At 36.2% G+C, this 19634-nt stretch overlaps 2 protein-coding genes across 2 annotated transcripts in view; both read right to left on the bottom strand.

Moving 5' to 3' along the window:
- Positions 1-2172: 2172 nt before the first annotated feature.
- On the bottom strand, positions 2173-6203 carry pi15b (peptidase inhibitor 15b). Its single transcript, XM_051124939.1, has 6 exons — positions 5795-6203; positions 5342-5636; positions 4826-4944; positions 4426-4558; positions 4238-4353; positions 2173-4078 (listed from the first exon to the last, which is right to left on the bottom strand). Exons 2-6 carry the CDS (start codon positions 5606-5608, stop codon positions 3943-3945), a joined length of 771 nt encoding a protein of 256 aa, XP_050980896.1. The 5' UTR covers positions 5609-5636; positions 5795-6203; the 3' UTR covers positions 2173-3942.
- A 12006-nt stretch (positions 6204-18209) lies between these two features.
- The window catches only part of LOC127180157 (uncharacterized), a 31845-nt gene continuing 30420 nt past the window's right edge, over positions 18210-19634 (bottom strand). The window contains exon 6 of the mRNA XM_051134132.1: positions 18210-19007. Within this exon, the coding sequence (XP_050990089.1) occupies positions 18866-19007 (142 nt within the window). The 3' untranslated portion in view covers positions 18210-18865. The remainder of the gene's footprint in view (positions 19008-19634) is intronic.

Here is a 19634-nt window from a genome sequence, read left to right as displayed (position 1 = left end):
ATTTATGCTATTTTTATTTTTGTTTGTATTTTAGGTGGACCAAATACCCCTAAATTTATTCATTTTAACCTTGTGGGGGCATTTTTGGTACCCATAAGGAACTTTTTTTTTTTTTTTTTTTTTTTTTCAGAAAAATCCATAAAGTTTTCTTTGAGGATTAGATTTACGGATATAACAGTACATTGTATAGTTTGCAAATTCATTATCTATGTATCTATCTATCTATCTATCTATATATCTATCGAACAATGAACTGTACAGTATTGTGATACTGTGTCATAAACCAAACAAACACTAGATGGCAGCATTGAGTGACTTTTTTCAAATCTTCACTTTATGGATAAAAAGATTGAACTCCATGAACTCTGAATACTCTCCACAAACATGAAATTCGGGCTGAACAACTATATGGATTTATTTCAACATAACTGATTCATCTTAAATTTAAAATGAGAAATTTAATTTATCACATAATAATCTGGCATTTCTGACAAAGTCATATAATATTTAATCCTGTAATCTCTTAAAGAAGTCATGCTGAAAAAAAAAAAAAAGAAGAAGATGTCTCTAGTGTGAAAAAGAATAGTCATTTCAATGTATCCGTTGGCTAGGAGTGCCTTCAGCAGGCCCAGTTAATGTATGCAGTGGTTCTGACCTATATTTTGCTGAAGGAGCTGGGTTGTTATGTTTGTTATTTGGTGGTGGTGAGGGGGAAAGTCTTTCAGTTTCTTTCGGCTTACATCCATTGCCAATACTGATGGTCTGCAAAATTAAAAAAAAATAAGGGTGTGTTGTTTTTTTTTCTCTGAGCAAACATACTATTGGTTCACTTTTCCTCATATTTCAGCTTAATCAACATACAGAAATGCTGAGAATGTTTTCACCAGATCAGTCTTGCACAGTGATCAGGAATATTTTCAGCTGTCTCAAAACTCTGATACTTGAGATCTGCAGATCTGATATTTTAATCAGAAACAGTGCAGAACATTGTATATTAGAAGCTACACAAGTGGCAAACAAAAAAAGACATCTGACAAAAGAAAATCTGGAAACTGGATAAGGAGCAACTCTGAAGATCGGTCCAGGAAAACGGGAACCATTTAGCCTCTGAAAGACACTGAAACAATGAGCAACATGTGCCAGGAAAATCTTAGAAACATGTTTACAAATCAACACATCTCTTGAATTCGAAGACACATCAGTGTATTGCAAAAGCAATATTTTAAATGCAGTGTCAACCTCAAGTTATTGTACTCCAAAACACATACTCACAAGTAGTAAAGACTGCTTTATTAGTATATTTTATTGAGCTTAAATAAATAACCTCAGTGCAATATTTGCTATCCTGTGTGTAGGGAGATTTGAGGGCTATGTTAGGAATGAACAACAAATGTCAGTTAACAATCATCTCAATGAGCCACCAATTGAAAGAATAAATGAAAGAATGAAAGAATTTTTACAATATTCTGACACAATGTATATAAAACAAATTTTTAGATTACACAGTTATTTAATAGCTTAGATGCACCTCCCGTCTTCCAGAGAACTATAAAACAACGATGTGGAGTTGGGGAGAGGTCACAGTCTGAGGTCATGTAAGTCTAACCATAGCAACATTATGTAAAGCAATCAAATTCTGAGTAACAGTCCTAAAAATCCATTTATAATGGTTTTCCAATCTATATTGGTAAAAGCATCGCACACAACAACATAAAATGTAACTCAACACATATGACAATTTTACATGACCAAGTAAAAATGTTGAAAATACATTCAACATTATCATTACAAAAACCTCAGAGTGGTTTTTGGTACTGCAAATACACAGACAGCTATAAAAACTCCTTACGTCTTTTCACTACCAAAAAATAGCTTGAATGTTTTATGTCAAAGCACCTTGGAAAACCCCTGATGTAACAGACTTTTAAAAACCTATAGTAGTAAATGTGTATAAAAGTGGAATATAAACATAGTTATACAGAGTGATCAGCACAGACTTGACTTCATCTGACCAGAAGAAAATATAACTAATCTATCCATGAGCATCAATATGATGGCTGATTCGAAACAGTCATGTTAAGATTGTATTAAAGGGATAGTTCACACAAAAATGTTAATTCTGTCATTACTCGCCCTCATGTCGTTCTAAACCTGTGAGACTGTCATTTATCTTTAAAACACAAATTAAGATATTTTTGATGAAATCCGAGAGCTTCTGACCCTGCATAGACAGCAGTGACACATTCAGCACCTAGAAATGTAGTAAGGACATCATTAAAATAGTTCATGTGACATCAGCGGTTCAAGCGTAATGTTATGAAGCTACAAGAATACTTTTTGTGTGCAAAGAAAACAAAAATAACGACTTAATTCAACAATTTCTTCTCTTCCGTTTCAGTCTTCGACGCACATTTACGAGAGTACCATGACTCATATTTGTGGTGCTGCTGACGGAGCCATAAAACGTCCATCTCTCATAGTTCATTGTCTGTATTTGTACAGCGTGTGTATTCTTCTGCTTGTAAATAAAGCAGAGCGCGCATTTAAGTTCAATGTCAGAACGCTGGCTCCACGGAAGAGAAGAAATTGTTAAATAAAGTCTTTATTTTTGTTTTTGTTGCAAACAAAAACTATTCTTGTAGCTTCATAAAGTTAAGATGAAACCACTGATGTCACATGGACTATTTTAATGATGTCCTTACTACCTTTACGGGCCTTAAATGTGTCAGTTGCATTGCTGTCTATGCAGAGTCAGAAAGCACTCAGATTTCATCAAAAATATCTTAATTTATGTTCTGAAGATGAACGACGGTCTTACGGGTTTGAAATGACATGAGGGTGAGTAATTAATGACAGAATTTTTATTTCTAGGTAAACTATCCCTTTAACATTAGCACCATTTCTGGAATCGACAGTATCACATACAAAAAAGAAGCTGTATCTGCTGTACAAAATGAATATAGATTTAAAAGATATATTACACAGTACATCACTGTAAAATGTATTCAATAGCATTAAAGGAACGGTTCGCCCCAAAATTGGTTGAAAATGTACTCACCTTCAGGCCATCCAAGATGAAGATGAGTTTGTTTCTTCATCATAACAGATTTGAAGAAATTTAGTATTACATCACTTGCTCTCCTTTGCAGTGAATGGGTGCTGTCAGAACGAGAGTCCAAACAGCTGATGAAAACATCACAATAGTCTATAAGTAATGCACACAATTCAAGTCTACAATTAGCACCTTGGAAAGTGAAAAGCTGCATGTTTATAAGAAACAAATCCATATTTAAGCCATTTTAACTAAAAACTGTTGCTTCTGTCAAGTCAATAACCCATAATAAGCTTCTTCCAGTGAAAACGTCCAACTCATTTTGTCCTTCACATCAAAATTCATTGAAATATATGTTTTACACTTGATTTGTACATATTTCTCTTCTTATTCAAACTCTGGTTCTGATTTTTCACTGTAGAAAGCAATATTTTGGATAGAGGACTCATATTTTAACTACAAGCAATCATTTACAAATCTTAATGATGAATTTGTTTATTACAAACACAGGTTTTCATCAGCTGTTTGGACTCTCATTCTGACGGCACCCATTCACCGAAGAGGATCCATTGGTAGGTAAGTGATGTAATGCTTAATTTCTCCAAATCTCGAGGAAGAAACAAAATCATCTACATCTTGGAAGGCTTGATGGTGTATATAAAAAAATATCACTTCTGATTAGTAATATGCATAGCTAAGAGCTTCATTTGGACAACTTTCAAGGAATATTTAGATTTTTTTCGCACACTCAGATTCAAGATTTTCAAATAGTTGTGTCTCGGCCAAATATTGTCCTATCCTAACAAACCATGCATCAATGAAAAGCTTATTTATATCTTATATATATCAAAATTGACCCTTGTGGTCTAGGGTCACATATGACAAAGAGCTTATTTAAACCAGTACATGAAGTTTGAGTTGATGACAGGAAAGCACATGTTGTTGCTACATGAACCTCCATAGTTAGGAGGACAGGCTGAGCATGGCACACCGACTCTGTAAGGTGCCTCACCAATCCAATTGCCCCTGAAAAATAGGACTGTTTTAAAAATATACCACAAAGACAAGCATGCATAACACCATAGTCATGTGCTGGCATTATCAGAATGAGAATGGTACACTCTGTGCTCTTGTTGGGTGCAAGATCTGGCTAGAGTTGCATTAAAAGATAAAAACATGACTAACTTCGGAGAATAATTGCAGACCAAGTACGTTGCCTCCCTCCACACGGCGCCCCACACTACCATATTGTAACAAGTTTGGATGGCACATCCAACTCTGTTTGATGACGCCCACACCATCTGTAACATTCAGAGAGCGTTAGACGTTTTACTGTTTGCTTAATCTGAATTATGACTTGCAACCAAACTCACTTGCGTGTAATGTGTGCACATGGGTCCGTAACAGCGCATCGGGCAGTGTGGATTGCAGTCACGTGGGTACGGAAACACATAATCTCTGACCTCATCATACCAAGGTTTAACCAGCTGAAGAATGGAGCGGTAACTGGCGGAAGCAAAAACAATTTAGATGCAATTTAGAAAATGAAAAAGAAAAAAAAAAAAAAGCATTATCCACTGGACTGCATCCAAAACACGAAATTCTGGTCTGGCCCATTGCCTTGAGTCTTGTTCATTGTTTGTAATTGGATAATGCTGCCAAAGCAATATTTCAAGCCATTAAATAAGCACAATTCTTCTTTATTCTAAAAATAATGAAGATCTGAGAGGTTGTTCTATCAATAGCAAACAACTGTTCACCTGCAAGACTTACCTGCCAGTTCGGACCGAGAGATTTTGACCCAGATATCGGAGAAGGTAAGGAGGCCCGTGTTCCCAAATACAGGTGGCTGCCCAAGCTTCTGCTGACCTGGCCAGGCCTTCATCCCAAAGCTAAAACAATATAACAACAGAGGTAATTGTGTGAAGAAAAAAATAAATTGTTATTTTACAATTTTTACACCTGAAGGAAGGGAATCATACCCATGTCATATCATATCATTTTATCAAGGCAGACAGTGTGACTGTAAAATTCTGTGTACAATAAATCAGCAAGCATTTTGTATCCTTTAAACTCAAACGCAAATATATCACCTATATTAAATGGGATATTAGAATAGGCTTTTATCATATTTTATTGTATCCAGCAGGAGGAGCTGTCGAATGATTTAAATACAGTACCGCATATCAATCCAGTCGGCTTTTTATAGCTTTGCTATTAAGAGGTAAAATTATGGATATTGTTTCTTTGGAAAGATGGAAAGATGAGAGGGATGAGTTGGTTGCTTACCATGTACTCCATGTTGGCTGCAGGTGGGAAAACATTCGCTCGCACCTGGTTGTGATAGTCCAGAATAGCTATCATGTCACCTTGCGAAATGTACCGTTTTCGCCTCGATTTGGGCATGGATGCTAATCCGTCATTCTCCATTTCCGATTTATCAATAGTCATATTGATTCCGGTGAGCGTTTCAGTCGCATTTTTGATAATCCAAGCGCTCGCATCACTGGCTATGAATAGAAGCAGCAAGTCGGTAAAAAAGTTGATGCTCTTCATCCCTCTTTGGTAAATAATCTGTGATTATCTGCAAATAAAATAATATTCATGAACATCTGCATCTTAAAATGAAATATAATTCAGACAAAGAGTGACAAACATGATGTTTGAAATATATAAAATGTCATGTAAAGTATATAAACAGGTTATGTAGGTGTATAGAAGTTTCCTGCATCAACATCGTACCGTTTAAGTGTTCGTATCTGTTTGAGTGTGCGGTGCCGGTGAAGCGGCAGCTCCGTGAGTCTCAGTTATCCTGATGGAGATCTCTCATCCTGTCCACTGCTGCCTCTGGCTTTTATACGGTGCTGCTGTGATTCAGAAGGCAAGCGCAAGGTGCTCTGCTACCCGCCGGTTACCTGAACAGGGCATGTTTCCAGCCAGCATACTATCTCACACTCTTTGTACTGATTTAATAGTAGAAATAGTGAAAGTCTATCTCCAGTGTCCTGAGCAACCTGTGTGTTTATTTATTTATTTTTTTTAATTAGGAACACTGCTGCTTAGTTACGAAATACATATATGGGCAAAAAATATTTTTTTTTTATAAACAGAAACCATTTTTATTTATTATCTTACTTACAGACGTGGTTGAAAACAGCTGTGAGGAATAACCGATTATGTAATTTTCACAGCACACACGTTTTTAAACATGTAATCAAACTAATTATAGCCATGCTTGTTATTATAGACTATCATGTTGTACTAGATGCAGTTTTGTCTTCCTAAAAATGGCAAATGTCAAAAAGTGAACATATGGCATAGCCATTCTTTGTGAAGATTAAAACGTCTTGTTTTGTATTTTTTTTTTTTTTATGGACATAATTAACCTTACTCAGTGTAGTTAACAGCTTAGGTGTGGAAAGTCATTAGGTTTTTGTATTATATATGTTTTTTCCTCTTCTTATTCATTATACACTTGTTCAGTGTTTGAGTCCAAAGAGCCCATTTGCCAGCATGTGTGTAAAGCCAAGTTAAGAAGCCCTTCAGAGGCATATCGTTTTCTTTGGCAGGTGGAAGCTGAGTAAGAGCAACGTGACGCACATATGACCCCACTCCCCCTTCAACTCTCCTCCCTTCTTCCGCTGAACTGTGAAGTTGCAGGTTTTCTTGGAATTGAGTGTTACTGCTTATGCATTTTTCGGTCCAGAAGCAAGATGTTTCTTATGTCCAAACACTAATTAGCCCTAAGTTAGAAGTTTAGCTTTTGGGATAAATTGTATATTAAGGAAATGTCTGACATTATATCATGTCTTTGCAACTTTTTCAGTGGGTCTTCTCTCCACTGGGCCTAGTAATGGTTCCTTTGTTTAAAAAATAAGCCTTTCTGGGGACTTCAGATTTAAATTCTCAAAAAATGTTTGTAAAAAAATCAGGGGTATCCAAATCTGTTCCTGGAGGGCAACTGTCCTGTAGAATTTAGTTCCAAAATTATTTTTATTATCTTTATATATTATATATTATAACATCCCTGAACCAGCTAATATCAAGGTCTTCAAGTGTGCTGGAGCTGGTTGAAGCTAAACTCTCCAGGACATTGGCCCATAGGAGCAGGATTGGACACCCGTGAAATAAACCAATAATAATATGAGTGGATTATACCTTGACTGGAACCCCCTCTTAACAATATTTTTCAGTTTTGCAGAAAGACTGTATATACTGTGTGGGACAAAAAGTGTATAAAGAAACAGAAAAATAAAGTAACTGGAAACTGCATAATTTTAAATTGCGTAGTATTTGTGCAAAGGTAAGAAAATGATAAAACCGTATGCAAGATCGGGAGTCTTATGGATTTCCTTACACCTGTGCACAGTATCAAATTTTAATGGAGGAACCATTCGGACTGTTTTTGAGTTTAAGAATACATTTCGCACAGACTGAGCTTTAGCAGTAGTGAAATGATATGAAAATCCCAGCTTTTGCAGTTATTTGCATCGTATTATACTGATTAAATTCATTCTTACGTAATGAATTAATATTTGATCATTTTACAATGCACATTCAAATTTAGTAGACAACTATTGTTTAGCTATAACTGAAGAGTAGGAGAAAGAAAAAAAAAAGGTCTACTGCCAAACCATCCATATTCTTGCTGAGCGTTTGTGTGCTCCACCCAATGATGTTCTTGCAAACTGGCGGCTCATAGTCACAGAATAACGACTTTATTACCCTGTGCTCTGTTTAGGAGGTAAATACTCTCCCAGTGAAACTGCCAAATGAAAAACCTGTAATCAGAGGACCGTTTTGCTAAAGCCAGTGGCTTCTATATATAACTGTTGTTTATATTCCTTAAAACATTATTTGCACAAACTTATTTAAATGACTTGTATTCTCAGAGTTCTCCAGCAATAAAAACTCTCAGTCTTGGTCAAATGATTCATCACAGTTCATTCAATAGCCTATTGAAATGTAGAACTGAACATTTTTGGCTAGAAAATGTAAAAAATAATAATAATGACAAGAAACACACTATTGAAAAATTCATTAGGGAACCATGAAAATCTCAACCAGGAACATTGTGTTCATTAACCTTCTCTTATAGTAGAAGGTGAATGAAATACCAGGTTGTATTTGTTCCTTGCCATCACTAAACAGTCCATATAAACTGACATTTACTGTCAGGTCACTTTTTGTAGTAACAAGTTGTCCTTGGCCTTTTTCTTAATAAAGAACGCAGTGAATGGAATGCATTTGCAAACATACAGTTCAAAAGTTTGGGATTATAATAAAATGTTTCTGACTACATTTGTTTGAACAAAAATACCATAAAACTGTAATATTGTGAACTAGTTTCACAATGTAAAATATCTGTCTTCAATTCTAATATATTTTAAAGGCGCCATGAGCTTTGAACTTTTTGAATGAACTTTTTTTGTGAACTTTTTTGTTATTTTGTATTGTTCTCTGAGGTTCACCTGTTATCAAGATTTTAACATCAGAAATACATCATAATTTTGAAGTAATAGGCTATTTTCTGTCCTGTTTTGACCCCCCTCATCGGAACACTCTGTTTGGATAGACATGGCGAATTGTAGACTCGGAAGTAAACTCCCACTACTATGATTGGCTAACAGTTGTGTATGACAGCCTACATACACTGACCAAAATTATAAACGCAACACTTTTGTTTTTGTCCCCATTTTCATGAGATGACTCAAAGATCTAAGACTTTTTCAATGTGCACAAAAGGTCTATTTCTTTCAAATATTATTCACAAATCTGTCTAAATCTGTTTTAGTGAGCACTTCTCTTTTGCCAAGATAATTCATCCCCTCACAGGTATGGCATATCAAGATGCTAATTAGACAGCATGATTATTGCACATCCAGCATCTTCACCTCCAAGATCGTCTGAGACCAGCCACCCGGACAGCAGCTGCAACAATCGGTTTGCATAACCAAAGAATTTCTGCACAAACTGTCAGAAACCATCTCAGGGAAGCTCATCTGCATGCTCGTCGTCCTCACTGGGCTCTCAACGTGACTGCAGTTCGTCGTCGTAAGTGACTTGAGTGGGCAAATGCTCACATTCGATGACGTCTGGCACTTTGGAGAGGTGTTCAGTTCATGGATGAATCACGGTTTTCACTGTACAGGGCAGGTGGCAGACAGCGTGTATGGCGTTGTGTGGGTGAGCGGTTTGCTGATGTCAACGTTGTGGATTGAGTGGCCCATGGTGATGGTGGGGTTATGGTATGTGCAGGCGTAAGTTATGGACAACGAACACAGGTGCATTTTATTGATGGCATTTTGAATGCACAGAGATACCGTGAGGAGATCCTGAGGCCCATTGTTGTGCCATTCATCCACGACCATCACCTCATGTTGCAGCATGATAATGCTCTGTACACAATTCCTGGAAGCTGAAAACATCCCAGTTCTTGCATGGCCAGGATACTCACCGGACATGTCACCCATTGAGCATGTTGGGGATGCTCTGGATCGGCGTATATGACAGCATGTTCCAGTTCCTGCCAATATCCAGCAACTTTGCACAGCCATTGAAGCGGACTAGACCAACAGTCCACAGGCCACAATCAACAACCTTATCAACTCTATGCAAAGGAGATGTGTTGCACTACGTGAGGCAAATGTTGGTCACACCAGATACTGACAGGTTTTTGGACCCATTTTAGAGTGGCCTTTTATTGTGGCAACCTAAGGCACACTTGTGTAATAATCATGCTGTCTAATCAGCATCTTAATATGCCACACCTGTGAGGTGGATGGATTATCTCGGCAAAGGAGGAAGTGCTCACTAACACAGATTTAGACAGATTTGTGAACAATATTTGAGAGAAATAGGCCTTTTTGTGTATGTAGAAAAAGTCTTAGATTTTTGAGTTCAGCTCATAAAAAATGGGGGCAAAAACAAAAGTGTTGCATTTATAATTTTGGTCAGTGTACTTCACAGATGGACGCTACTGAGATTTAGGTTAAAAAAACATAAATACTTAGTACATATCAAATGATCTGTAATAACAAAGAAATAGTGACCGCGTAATAAAAACAGTTACTCATACATTACAGTAGGATCCATTACAGTTGGCACGGCATTGTCTTTTAGTTTCAATCTTTTTGAAAATCCTTTGGCAAATTGTGCCTTGTTTGTAAATGAATCTGAGGTAAAATGAAGTGAACAAAAGACCTTCAGTTCTTACTGACGCAAACTGAAACTTCATTAAAATAGCTCATCGACTTTTTCCTAATTTTGGGATCAGAAGGAAGACAATCCAAAGATTGTGTTTTTCCACAACTTGGCACTGAACAGTGTTGTCTTCAAAGCAATCTTTTTTCGTTTGATTTTTGTGCAGACCTGCGTTTGCCTCTCTCGTTATTCATCTACTACGTGCACAAATCGGTGAACAGAGCTAAACAGGTAGTGATGTAAAAGCAGGTGTTGATCTTCTTCTATGGAGGTTCTGTTTAGCCACACTATTACATGCCACAGCCTGCCATTTTGGAAGATTGACTTCAATATAAGCTATTTTTAGGCCAAGCTTTAAGTTATTAAATTTATGGGCAAGTTTTATAGAACAATGACCTCTTATATGTCAAAAGATCAATGGAATTTTGATTTCTGAATTCATGATCCTTCAGAAATCACTTTAATATGCTGATTTGTCTCTTTTTTCAGGATTCTTTGATGGATGGAAAGTTTAAAATAATTAGTTTGAATAGTAGTGTATAGTTGAAAGTTACATTGACCCTAAGCACTTTGGAAAATAATTGATGTTTGGATCTTCTGTGACCCAAAAAATTTATTTGCATCACAGAATGATTTACATATTTCTTCTGTAAAACATCTGTCACATAATTGAATAACTTGTGAGATAAATGCTAATAAAAAAGGTCAGTTGAACAAGTCATGTTATCAAAGACAAATTTACAACTTCTTTTGTTAAGAAATATGTCTCACTAAAATATAACTGCAATATGTGTTCCTTGAGAAGAATGAAAGATCATCCAAAATACATTTATTTCTTCAGAGAGTTTGGTTGCATTCAGTTATCTGTCGAATAATGAGCAATATTTCTGTAGATGATGTGCCAAAATATTGTTAGAGTCCACCAAGTGTTGTTTGATCTGGTAAACAAGAATATAGTATAAAGTCATCTTCAAAATGACTTCATATTTATCAAGTTTTTGAGTATTTGTACATAAATACATCAATATGGTGCTATACACAACACGTGCTATTATAGACCAGGGCTAAAACACATTATTTTATTTCATGCAATATGTAACAGTGCATTGGGTTCTGGCCACTGAAAACCTGAACTGTCCGTCCAGGGGAGCTGTCACTGCAATAAATGTAATGTAAAATGCTTTGGAAAAAAGGACAGTCTTGACAGCTTGTGATGAAAAACATTTAACTAAAAAAAGCATTTGTCAACGTGCACTCAAAGAGTGTGTCAGCCATGTTAAGCAATCTTGTGTGTATGATATGTGCTTAATCAAATACATCTCTGTATTCTCTGAATAGTCTTATGTTGCCGAATGTCAAAACGTCTCTGACATCATTTCTTGCCTCATTGTTTACTTGCTAACAATTGTTCAGAAACGACTCAGAGAAACTAGCCCAGCGATTATGATACAAGGCAGATTCTAGTAACAATTAAATCCTTGCTTTCATGTTATTGACATAAGATTATGTCAGAATAGGGAGGGGGAAAAAGCCTCTAAGGGAACCTCCAAGCACAACAACTCTCTCAGTACTCCATAAAAGCACTGGACTAACAGCTTGGATATGAAAAAAAAATGATTGAAGACCTCACTTACTATCATGAGTCACTGAACAGAATTTTCTGGAACACAAAGAGAACAAACCTCTAATGCACTTACTTAAACTGCTGCACTGCTCATAGGAAGATCATATCATCATTGTAATGTACTGTAGACTTTTTGGCTATTTATTAATGTGTGCGATTTATGAGCACTGTAATAAAAACAATTGTATTTCAAATGGACCACATTAATGTCTGTAACTAGGGTTAAAGCTCACTACTGGAAGATCATCCAAACACAGCCTCAAGTCTCTACGCCGAAATTCATTAACACTAATATATTTCCTTTAAAAGAGCCACGGTTCAGTGTATTTGGCTCAGCCTAATGCCGTGATTAACTATCCGTTTCTGAGTCCACATGTAGTCCTTGATTTACTTACAGCTGAAGCTGATATCAGTGGTGGACCTCAGGATCAGCTGTCATTTTGTGACCACCATGATGCAGTGCAGTGTTTTTCTCATCAGGATTTTAATGGCGAATGATTTATAAGATGACCCAAAACTTCCCACCATAGATGAATCTCACACAATCTACAAAAAAGTCATTAAAACCACTTGTGGGAATCTATAATCAAATGAAGAAATCTAAATATAGTGTGGTTTTGGTTATTGGTAAATGGTTATTTTGTGGCTTGGCAATCTTGTGTCTTTTGCAAGACACAGATAATGGAGGTCTAACAGTGTGGAAAAGGATTTCACACATCAGATGTATTTACAGGACATTCCCTGTAAACTCAATGACCCCGACTACATCTGTTTACCACAGATATATCAGCCAAATTGAAAAACAGCATCTGTGCTACTTTCTTTTAAATACTGAATATTTGTAAAATTGTACATTCCCAATCACATTCAAAAATTAAAACAAATAAAACAGTACATGAAATAGTAAGTCTGAATTTACAGTATTCATATACAGGCAAAAAAAAAATTCTTTAGAAACCCTTTCTTCATAAAGTCTAATATCCCATGATGCCAAGAGAGAGGATTTGTGAATGGCAATGAAGTGTGGCAAATGATGCTGGTAGGTCACATGACAATAGGTTTGTTTTCATTACAGATTTGTGCAAAACTTTGGGATATTTTATAGATTTTGAGAAAAAAACACAATTGCAAAATGATTGTGTTAACAGAAGATATGCAACCTAAACGTCACTGTTTCCTCTCACGATAAGTCATGACAACCGGTTTATGGTACATTTATAAACAGTTGAGATCAAAAGTTTACATACACCTTGCAGAATCTGCAAAATGTTAATTATTTGACCAAAATAAGTGGGATCATACAAAATGCATGTTATTTTTTATTTAGTACTGACCTGAAAATATTTCACATGACAGACATTTACATATAGTCCACAAGAGAAAATAATAGTTTATTTTTATAAAAAATGACCCCATTCAAAAGTTTACATACACTTGATTCTTAATACTGTGTTGTTACCTGAATGATCCACAGTTGCTTCTAACAATGATTTTAAGATTGATCTTTTCACACTGAGGACAACTGAGGGACTCATATGCAACTATCACAGAATGTTCAAACGCTCAATGATGCTTCAAAAGAAAACCCAATGCATTAAGAGCCAGGGGGTAAAAAAAAGTCCTCGAGCCGGGATTCAAACTCGGGAGGCCCCGAACGCAATAGCGCTCTATGTCGGCGAGCTTTTGAAGGACAAAAAATATGATATTTAGGCAAAAGAAGAAAAATGTACACATCTTCATTCTGTTCAAAAGTTTACACCCCTGGCTCTTAATGCTTCGTTTTTCCTTCTGAAGCATCAGTGAACATTTGAACCTTCTGTAATAGTTGCAGTCTGAGTCTCAGTTGTCCTCGGTGTGAAAAGATGAATCTCATAATCATACAGTTATTGTTGGAAAGGGTTCATGTATACAAAAATGCTGAAAAACCAAAGAATTTGTGGGACCTGAAGGATTTTTCTGAAGAATTAACATTTTGCAGATTCTGCAAGATTCTGATCTCGTGACTTTTATGTATGCCAAGTGAGCTGTAAATGCAGGAAAAACAGTTTCTGTTGTAGTTTTCCGAAATATTTGTTTTACGAATTGTCTGCAAAACCACCTCATGCAAGCGTAAGAACTTTTTTGAGATATATGGGAGTTTTTGTGAAATTGACACGTTTCCATTGGCCGTATTTTCAAATTGCAAAATTTTAAAATTTGCTAAATTTAAAGGGTAATGGAAACGCAGCTAGTGACAACACAACGAATGTAGTACATCCAGAATACATTTATAGGCTACTACACATTCATACTATACTAAACATTTTTAATGGCCACAAAGTAAATACTTAATACATAAAAGTACCTACTCAGAGAGTATGCGACACAGTCGCTGACTTTATGAGTCGTTGAGTCATTCACTTAACCAATTAGTTCAAAACACTGATTCATTCAGAAATAAAACGATTGAATAATTATAGCTGTGTCCTGATTTAAAGGCTGCATTCAAAGACCAAATTCATCCTAGTGGCTCAACCAAGGCCATGAAGAATACAATAGATGGGTCCTTCGCGGCTCAGACTATCCCAAGATTTACTGCACACAGGTGACAACAGGATTTGTTTTATTTAATAGGATGTGCATAAATAGACAAAGGTGAACATATTTAGATGCATTTGTAAACCCTGTTTTTTTTCAGACTGTTGAATATAACTTTTCAAAACTATGAGCAGTCCTACATGGGCTAGACTGACCCATTTAACAATGCTTGACTCAGCCTTCACGGCTTTCGAAGGTGTGGATTTGAAGTTTCAGAGATTTAATATTGTGACATTTGTGTAATATTGCTTACATACAATTCACAAATTTGTCTGCCTATCCAGTCCTGATGGTTAACAGTAAACGAACTTGGCTTGCTGTCCTCAATGGAGGCTCAATCCTGAGGCTCAGCTTGAGCTCCGAATTCAATCCTCCCCACTGCGGTACTACATAGAGGGAGAATAACAGAAATATAGGAGGAGATGGGAAGATGGAGGGATGCCGAAAGAATTAACGCTGGGATGGAGCAATGAGAGTGCTGCTTATATAGGCTCATAATGATGATTGACAGAACTGAATAATTAGGCTCCTCCAGGAATGGAGTAATTGAATCACAGTCTGTGTTAAATGCAAATCTCTTAAGGAAACTACTGACGGACTATGCTGAAAAGAACATCAAAAAATTCATGCAAAAATACTAATGTACATTAAAAAGACATTTAGGGCTCAGTCAAGCACTGATTGACCATGGAATGACCCTTGGGACAATCCCATTCTAAACCTTATATTAAAAGCAAAAGGAAATTGGAACACAAACTGTATTTGGTGCTGTTCTGGCTAGAGCACTGCACAGTGGAAACCAAAGCACTTTAAATAAATGTGAATTATAGTGTGCAGTGTGGAATAACGCACAAACTAATGTCGAATGTTGTAAAAAGTCATGTTGCATCAAAGGGAATTTTAATGTGGTCTAGACCGAATGGAACAGAAGCTGTATTTTTTGCAGTGATTAAAGTAATGGTGCACTGGGCTGGTCAGTTGTCTGGTTTAGACAGGAAGCGGCAATGGCCCACATTTTCAGTGAAGGAGGAACATATGGACACTTGTTTTAAGTCTTACATTCATTACAACACCATATTTTCACCAAAATTAGGATGTCTTTAGCATTCAGTGCTGAAGCATTGCTACAGAAGAATTGCTTTGGATCACGGCCTAATGCATTAATGTAAATACAAATATCCAGAAGCTTTAAATACATCATAACAAAGGATTGTACTGTAGCGATGAATTTCAATGAGGGCATAGTAACTGTATGCGTGTGTGCGTGTGTAACAATTCTTTCTGCATTCCAACATCTTTTTTTCACTCAATTCACATGTATGCCAGAAAAGAAAACAGCTCTCAGTACCATATATAGAATTACACTACAAAAATAGAACCAACAGACGGCATTTACAAATATTCAAACTATTAATGTAGAAGATTATTACTTGGCGATATCATCACCCACCACTACAACTGTTTATAGAAATGACACAATATGATGACATGCAAAACCTATAAAATGAAACTATGGCTAAAATCTATATTACAAATGAGCAATATAATTTCATTCTCTTGCGTCACAGCATCAATGAAAGGAGAGGGTAACAGCCAACCTTTGCTTTTAAAAAAGCATTGTTTTAACAATAACAGCTGACATAAGGGCAAGAGCTCATGCTGTACTGGTTGAAATCATAGTTTCGAAAAAGAAATGATGTCATGCAATCTTGTTTTTCAAGCTGATACAAGTGGTACGATAAGGAGCAGCAGAGCAAATGTATTCGTCCACCTGAACAATGCAGTAAATCAGCACAACAGCAATTTATGACTACACTTCCCAACCATATTTCTTTTTATCTTTGTGTTGTATGTAATTACGCAAGCATTATGCAGTTCTGTTGTACTTTTCATGCACATGATGAATTATTTGGCCAAATGGATGCTGACCAACTTTATACAGCAACAACTCGAAGACCAACGACAGAGAAATAGTATTTTTTATATGTCCTGTTGTATCTATATTCATACGGTACATGAGTGTTCTTACTCACTTACATGGAAAACAGCAAATTTTACTTTCACACATGACAAAGTCCATGCCAGCTGTAAAGTATCAATTATATTGTTTTTGCAGGGAAAGAAAAAGCTGAGGACTGTTTTTCTGAGATATTTGAGTACCCGATCTTTGACGTCTTGTCCTTGATGAGGGGTTACATGTGAGCTTTGGTGGGTTGCTGGGGAAAATCCACTGCAATATGGCATGTAAAATTGTCTTGGTACGTCTTGATAACCTGTCTGTTATGCAGTGGAAAATAAACACATTTTAAATGCGCTTTCTGCAGAGATATTTATTTAGGCACCAAGGAACGCAGGCCCTTTGTTATTTGTGTCTCCTACAAAGACTCGTTTTGATAGAGAGTGCACTGATGGCTTTATCTATAAGAATATAGTTTGGCTTTGCAATGCCCTCTGGGAAATACTGGCAGCCCTGGTTTTGTCTTTGTTCCATCTAAGTGCTTAGCAAGTGTTATTGTTGGCTTGCAGTTCCGTTTCCCTCCCGTTTGAGGCCTGAGCTCTCTGCAGTGCCCCCAAACAAATACTGAGGGCTCAGCCTTTGTGAGAACCACCATGAACTACTGCCTAGAGAGGCACGAAACAGGTCTTACATGACCAGCTGGTCTGCTTTATTTTGTCAGGTGGCCATGAATATAAGAAAAATATTGTATTGGATAACCGTGTTGCCAACTATTGGATAGCAATGATGCAACTGAATTAGCTCCTGCTGTGAACATTCGTGTAAGCCAATGCTATTTTGCAAGTGTTTAGAAATTATCATGTTTGGTTTATGACGCAAGGGAGAATCATTCAACTGTTCTGTTGTAACCACACACACACATACACACACACACACACACACACAACTCTGGTTAGAACAAAATAAAGATATGACTATTGGACAACACAATGTTCTTATCCAAAAATAGACTTAATTTAATTTATTCTCTGTTGCTTAACCTATCAGCTTAAGGTATAAGAATTTGCTCTTTTTTGGGAGTGGTTCTGTGTCTGTATGTTTATTTAAACACAGCTGCTGTTTGGGGGAAAAGACACTGACATCATAACCATGTTTGCCCAAATGGAACCGGCAAGAGGCCTATTTCACGTCATATAATTTTTCAAAATGATTGGAACAGTCATTCGGACATGGCAATAAACCGAATGTGTATTTAGAACCAATGGCTGCGTCCAAAATGAGGCATAAGAGAGGAAATCTGTATTTATAGATTTTCATACCTCATAAAAGAGATGTACTGTAACAAGACGTTTTAAGTGTGTTCCACACACAACAGGAAATGTACCAAGCACACACTGACATCTTGTGGTGTGTTACGGTAAAATGTCCTGTTGGGTTCTTAGGGTTTTATTTGTTGTATTTTATTAATTTATTTCGTTTGTTTATGTGGTTACAAGTGAATTTGTGTATATCTGTGCTTTATTGTTACTTTATTCTTTGCTGGTGCTGAAAAGCAATAAACATACCTGGGGAAAATAATTTTTTCTTAAGTCATAAAGCATAGGCTATTTTATTGTTTTTAGCAATAAAATAACTGACGTGAAACAACTCACATCACTCACATTTTAGATGAATAAAGATTTACTTAATTGTAAACTCACATATTAATAGTCTATTATAGCTGTGGTGATTTTTTTCCAGATATATTTCATATTCTGAATGTTGAACTATTTTTTACAGATCTCTAGATTAAATAATTTAGCCATTGAACAAGGACATGCTTGCGTAGAAACATGATGGATAGACACCAGGGGTCACTATTGGCATGCGTTTTTCTCAAACACATTGTAAGATTTATTTCGTACTCATTCACAACACCTGTTACTAAGAATAATTCTAAATGTTAGTAACAGGACGCGTCAGAAAATACAATAGCATTCTATATTCACACTTTAGTTTGGAGACCAATTCTCACTATTAACTAATCGTGAACTATGACCTTTGCCTCAGTAAACTCTTCATTTGCTGCTTATGAATAGTTAGTAAGGTAGTTGTTATATAAATATATAAATAAAAATATGGTCATGCAGAATAAGTACTAATAAACAGCCAATATGCTAGTAATAAGCATGACACATAAAAGTGATGTTTTAGCAGAAAAGTTATGTTACCAAAAATGTATATTATTAAATTAAAATCATTAATTTCTGACCCATAATGATACATTATGAAAACTGACAAGTATCACCCAAGTCTATCAGCTAAGCTTAGCTTTAAGTAACTTACCACAGTGGTAGGCTATGTACTTCTGCAATCATTGTGTTAGCATTGTTGTAAAATACTGTCCACATGGATCAGTGTTTCTATTCTGAGGCCTGATGACGTTCTTTGTCACCTTTTGCATGGCACAAGTTCATTCATCTTTCAGCAAGTCAGTGTCTGACATCATCTCAGAGTCCAGTCTATACAGAAACTGCAATCTGCAAGGCAACATATACTGCTGAAATGTGTTCAGATGGCGCACTTGGGTCTTGGCAGTTCTGTAGCCTTTAATGCTGCAGAGAAATGATACATTTTCAGGATCTATTTTTAGTTATAAGAGCATAGTGGCCAATCATTACCACCACTAAACCTGACTTAAATCCACAAGGGACAAACGTGGCAACATCTGATCATGAGAGTGGCCGGCTATTTTGTTGTGACAACATTACCACTGTTTTCTTTACTAGTTACAATGAAATGGCACAAGCTACGGCCAAGGTAAGCTGCATAATTATAGCCTTAATTGTGGACTGAACTGGTCTGACTGCTGGAGGGAGAATTTAGAAACAATAAAAGTCTATGCCAGATCCATAAATCTCAAGGTCCTCTTGCAGTCCATTTTGTCACAACAAAATTTATTATGAAATTTGCTCAACATAGCTGTCAACAAAGCGATATCAGGGCTTTGCTATATAAGCTAGGATATGTCTGACTGCTCTGTTTACAATTGTTTCTATCTATCTTTCCAAAGTCGACAAAGTTGACATGTAAACACTATTGCTAAATTGTACAAAACGCAGAAATATCGTATAATAATAATAAATGTAAACAGATAATACAATTCAAAGGGAATTTAGATATTTAGAACCTATGGTTCTGCGAATCAAAATCGATTTCTGACAATCAAAAACTAAAACTTA

The sequence above is a fragment of the Labeo rohita genome, chromosome 2 (assembly GCF_022985175.1).
Source record: "Labeo rohita strain BAU-BD-2019 chromosome 2, IGBB_LRoh.1.0, whole genome shotgun sequence".
NCBI lineage: Eukaryota > Metazoa > Chordata > Actinopteri > Cypriniformes > Cyprinidae > Labeo > Labeo rohita.
This window is presented reverse-complemented; position numbering and strand designations above follow the sequence as displayed.

Coding starts and splice junctions, on each gene's coding strand:
- pi15b (XM_051124939.1), bottom strand. CDS start 5,608: ATGAAGAGCATCAACTTTTTTACCGACTTGCTGCTTCTATTCATAGCC. Junction 4,559..4,825: donor CTCTCGGTCCGAACTGGCAG/GTAAGTCTTGCA, acceptor TGCTTCCGCCAG/TTACCGCTCCATTCTTCAGC. Junction 4,079..4,237: donor GTCTGCAATTATTCTCCGAA/GTTAGTCATGTT, acceptor CCTATTTTTCAG/GGGCAATTGGATTGGTGAGG.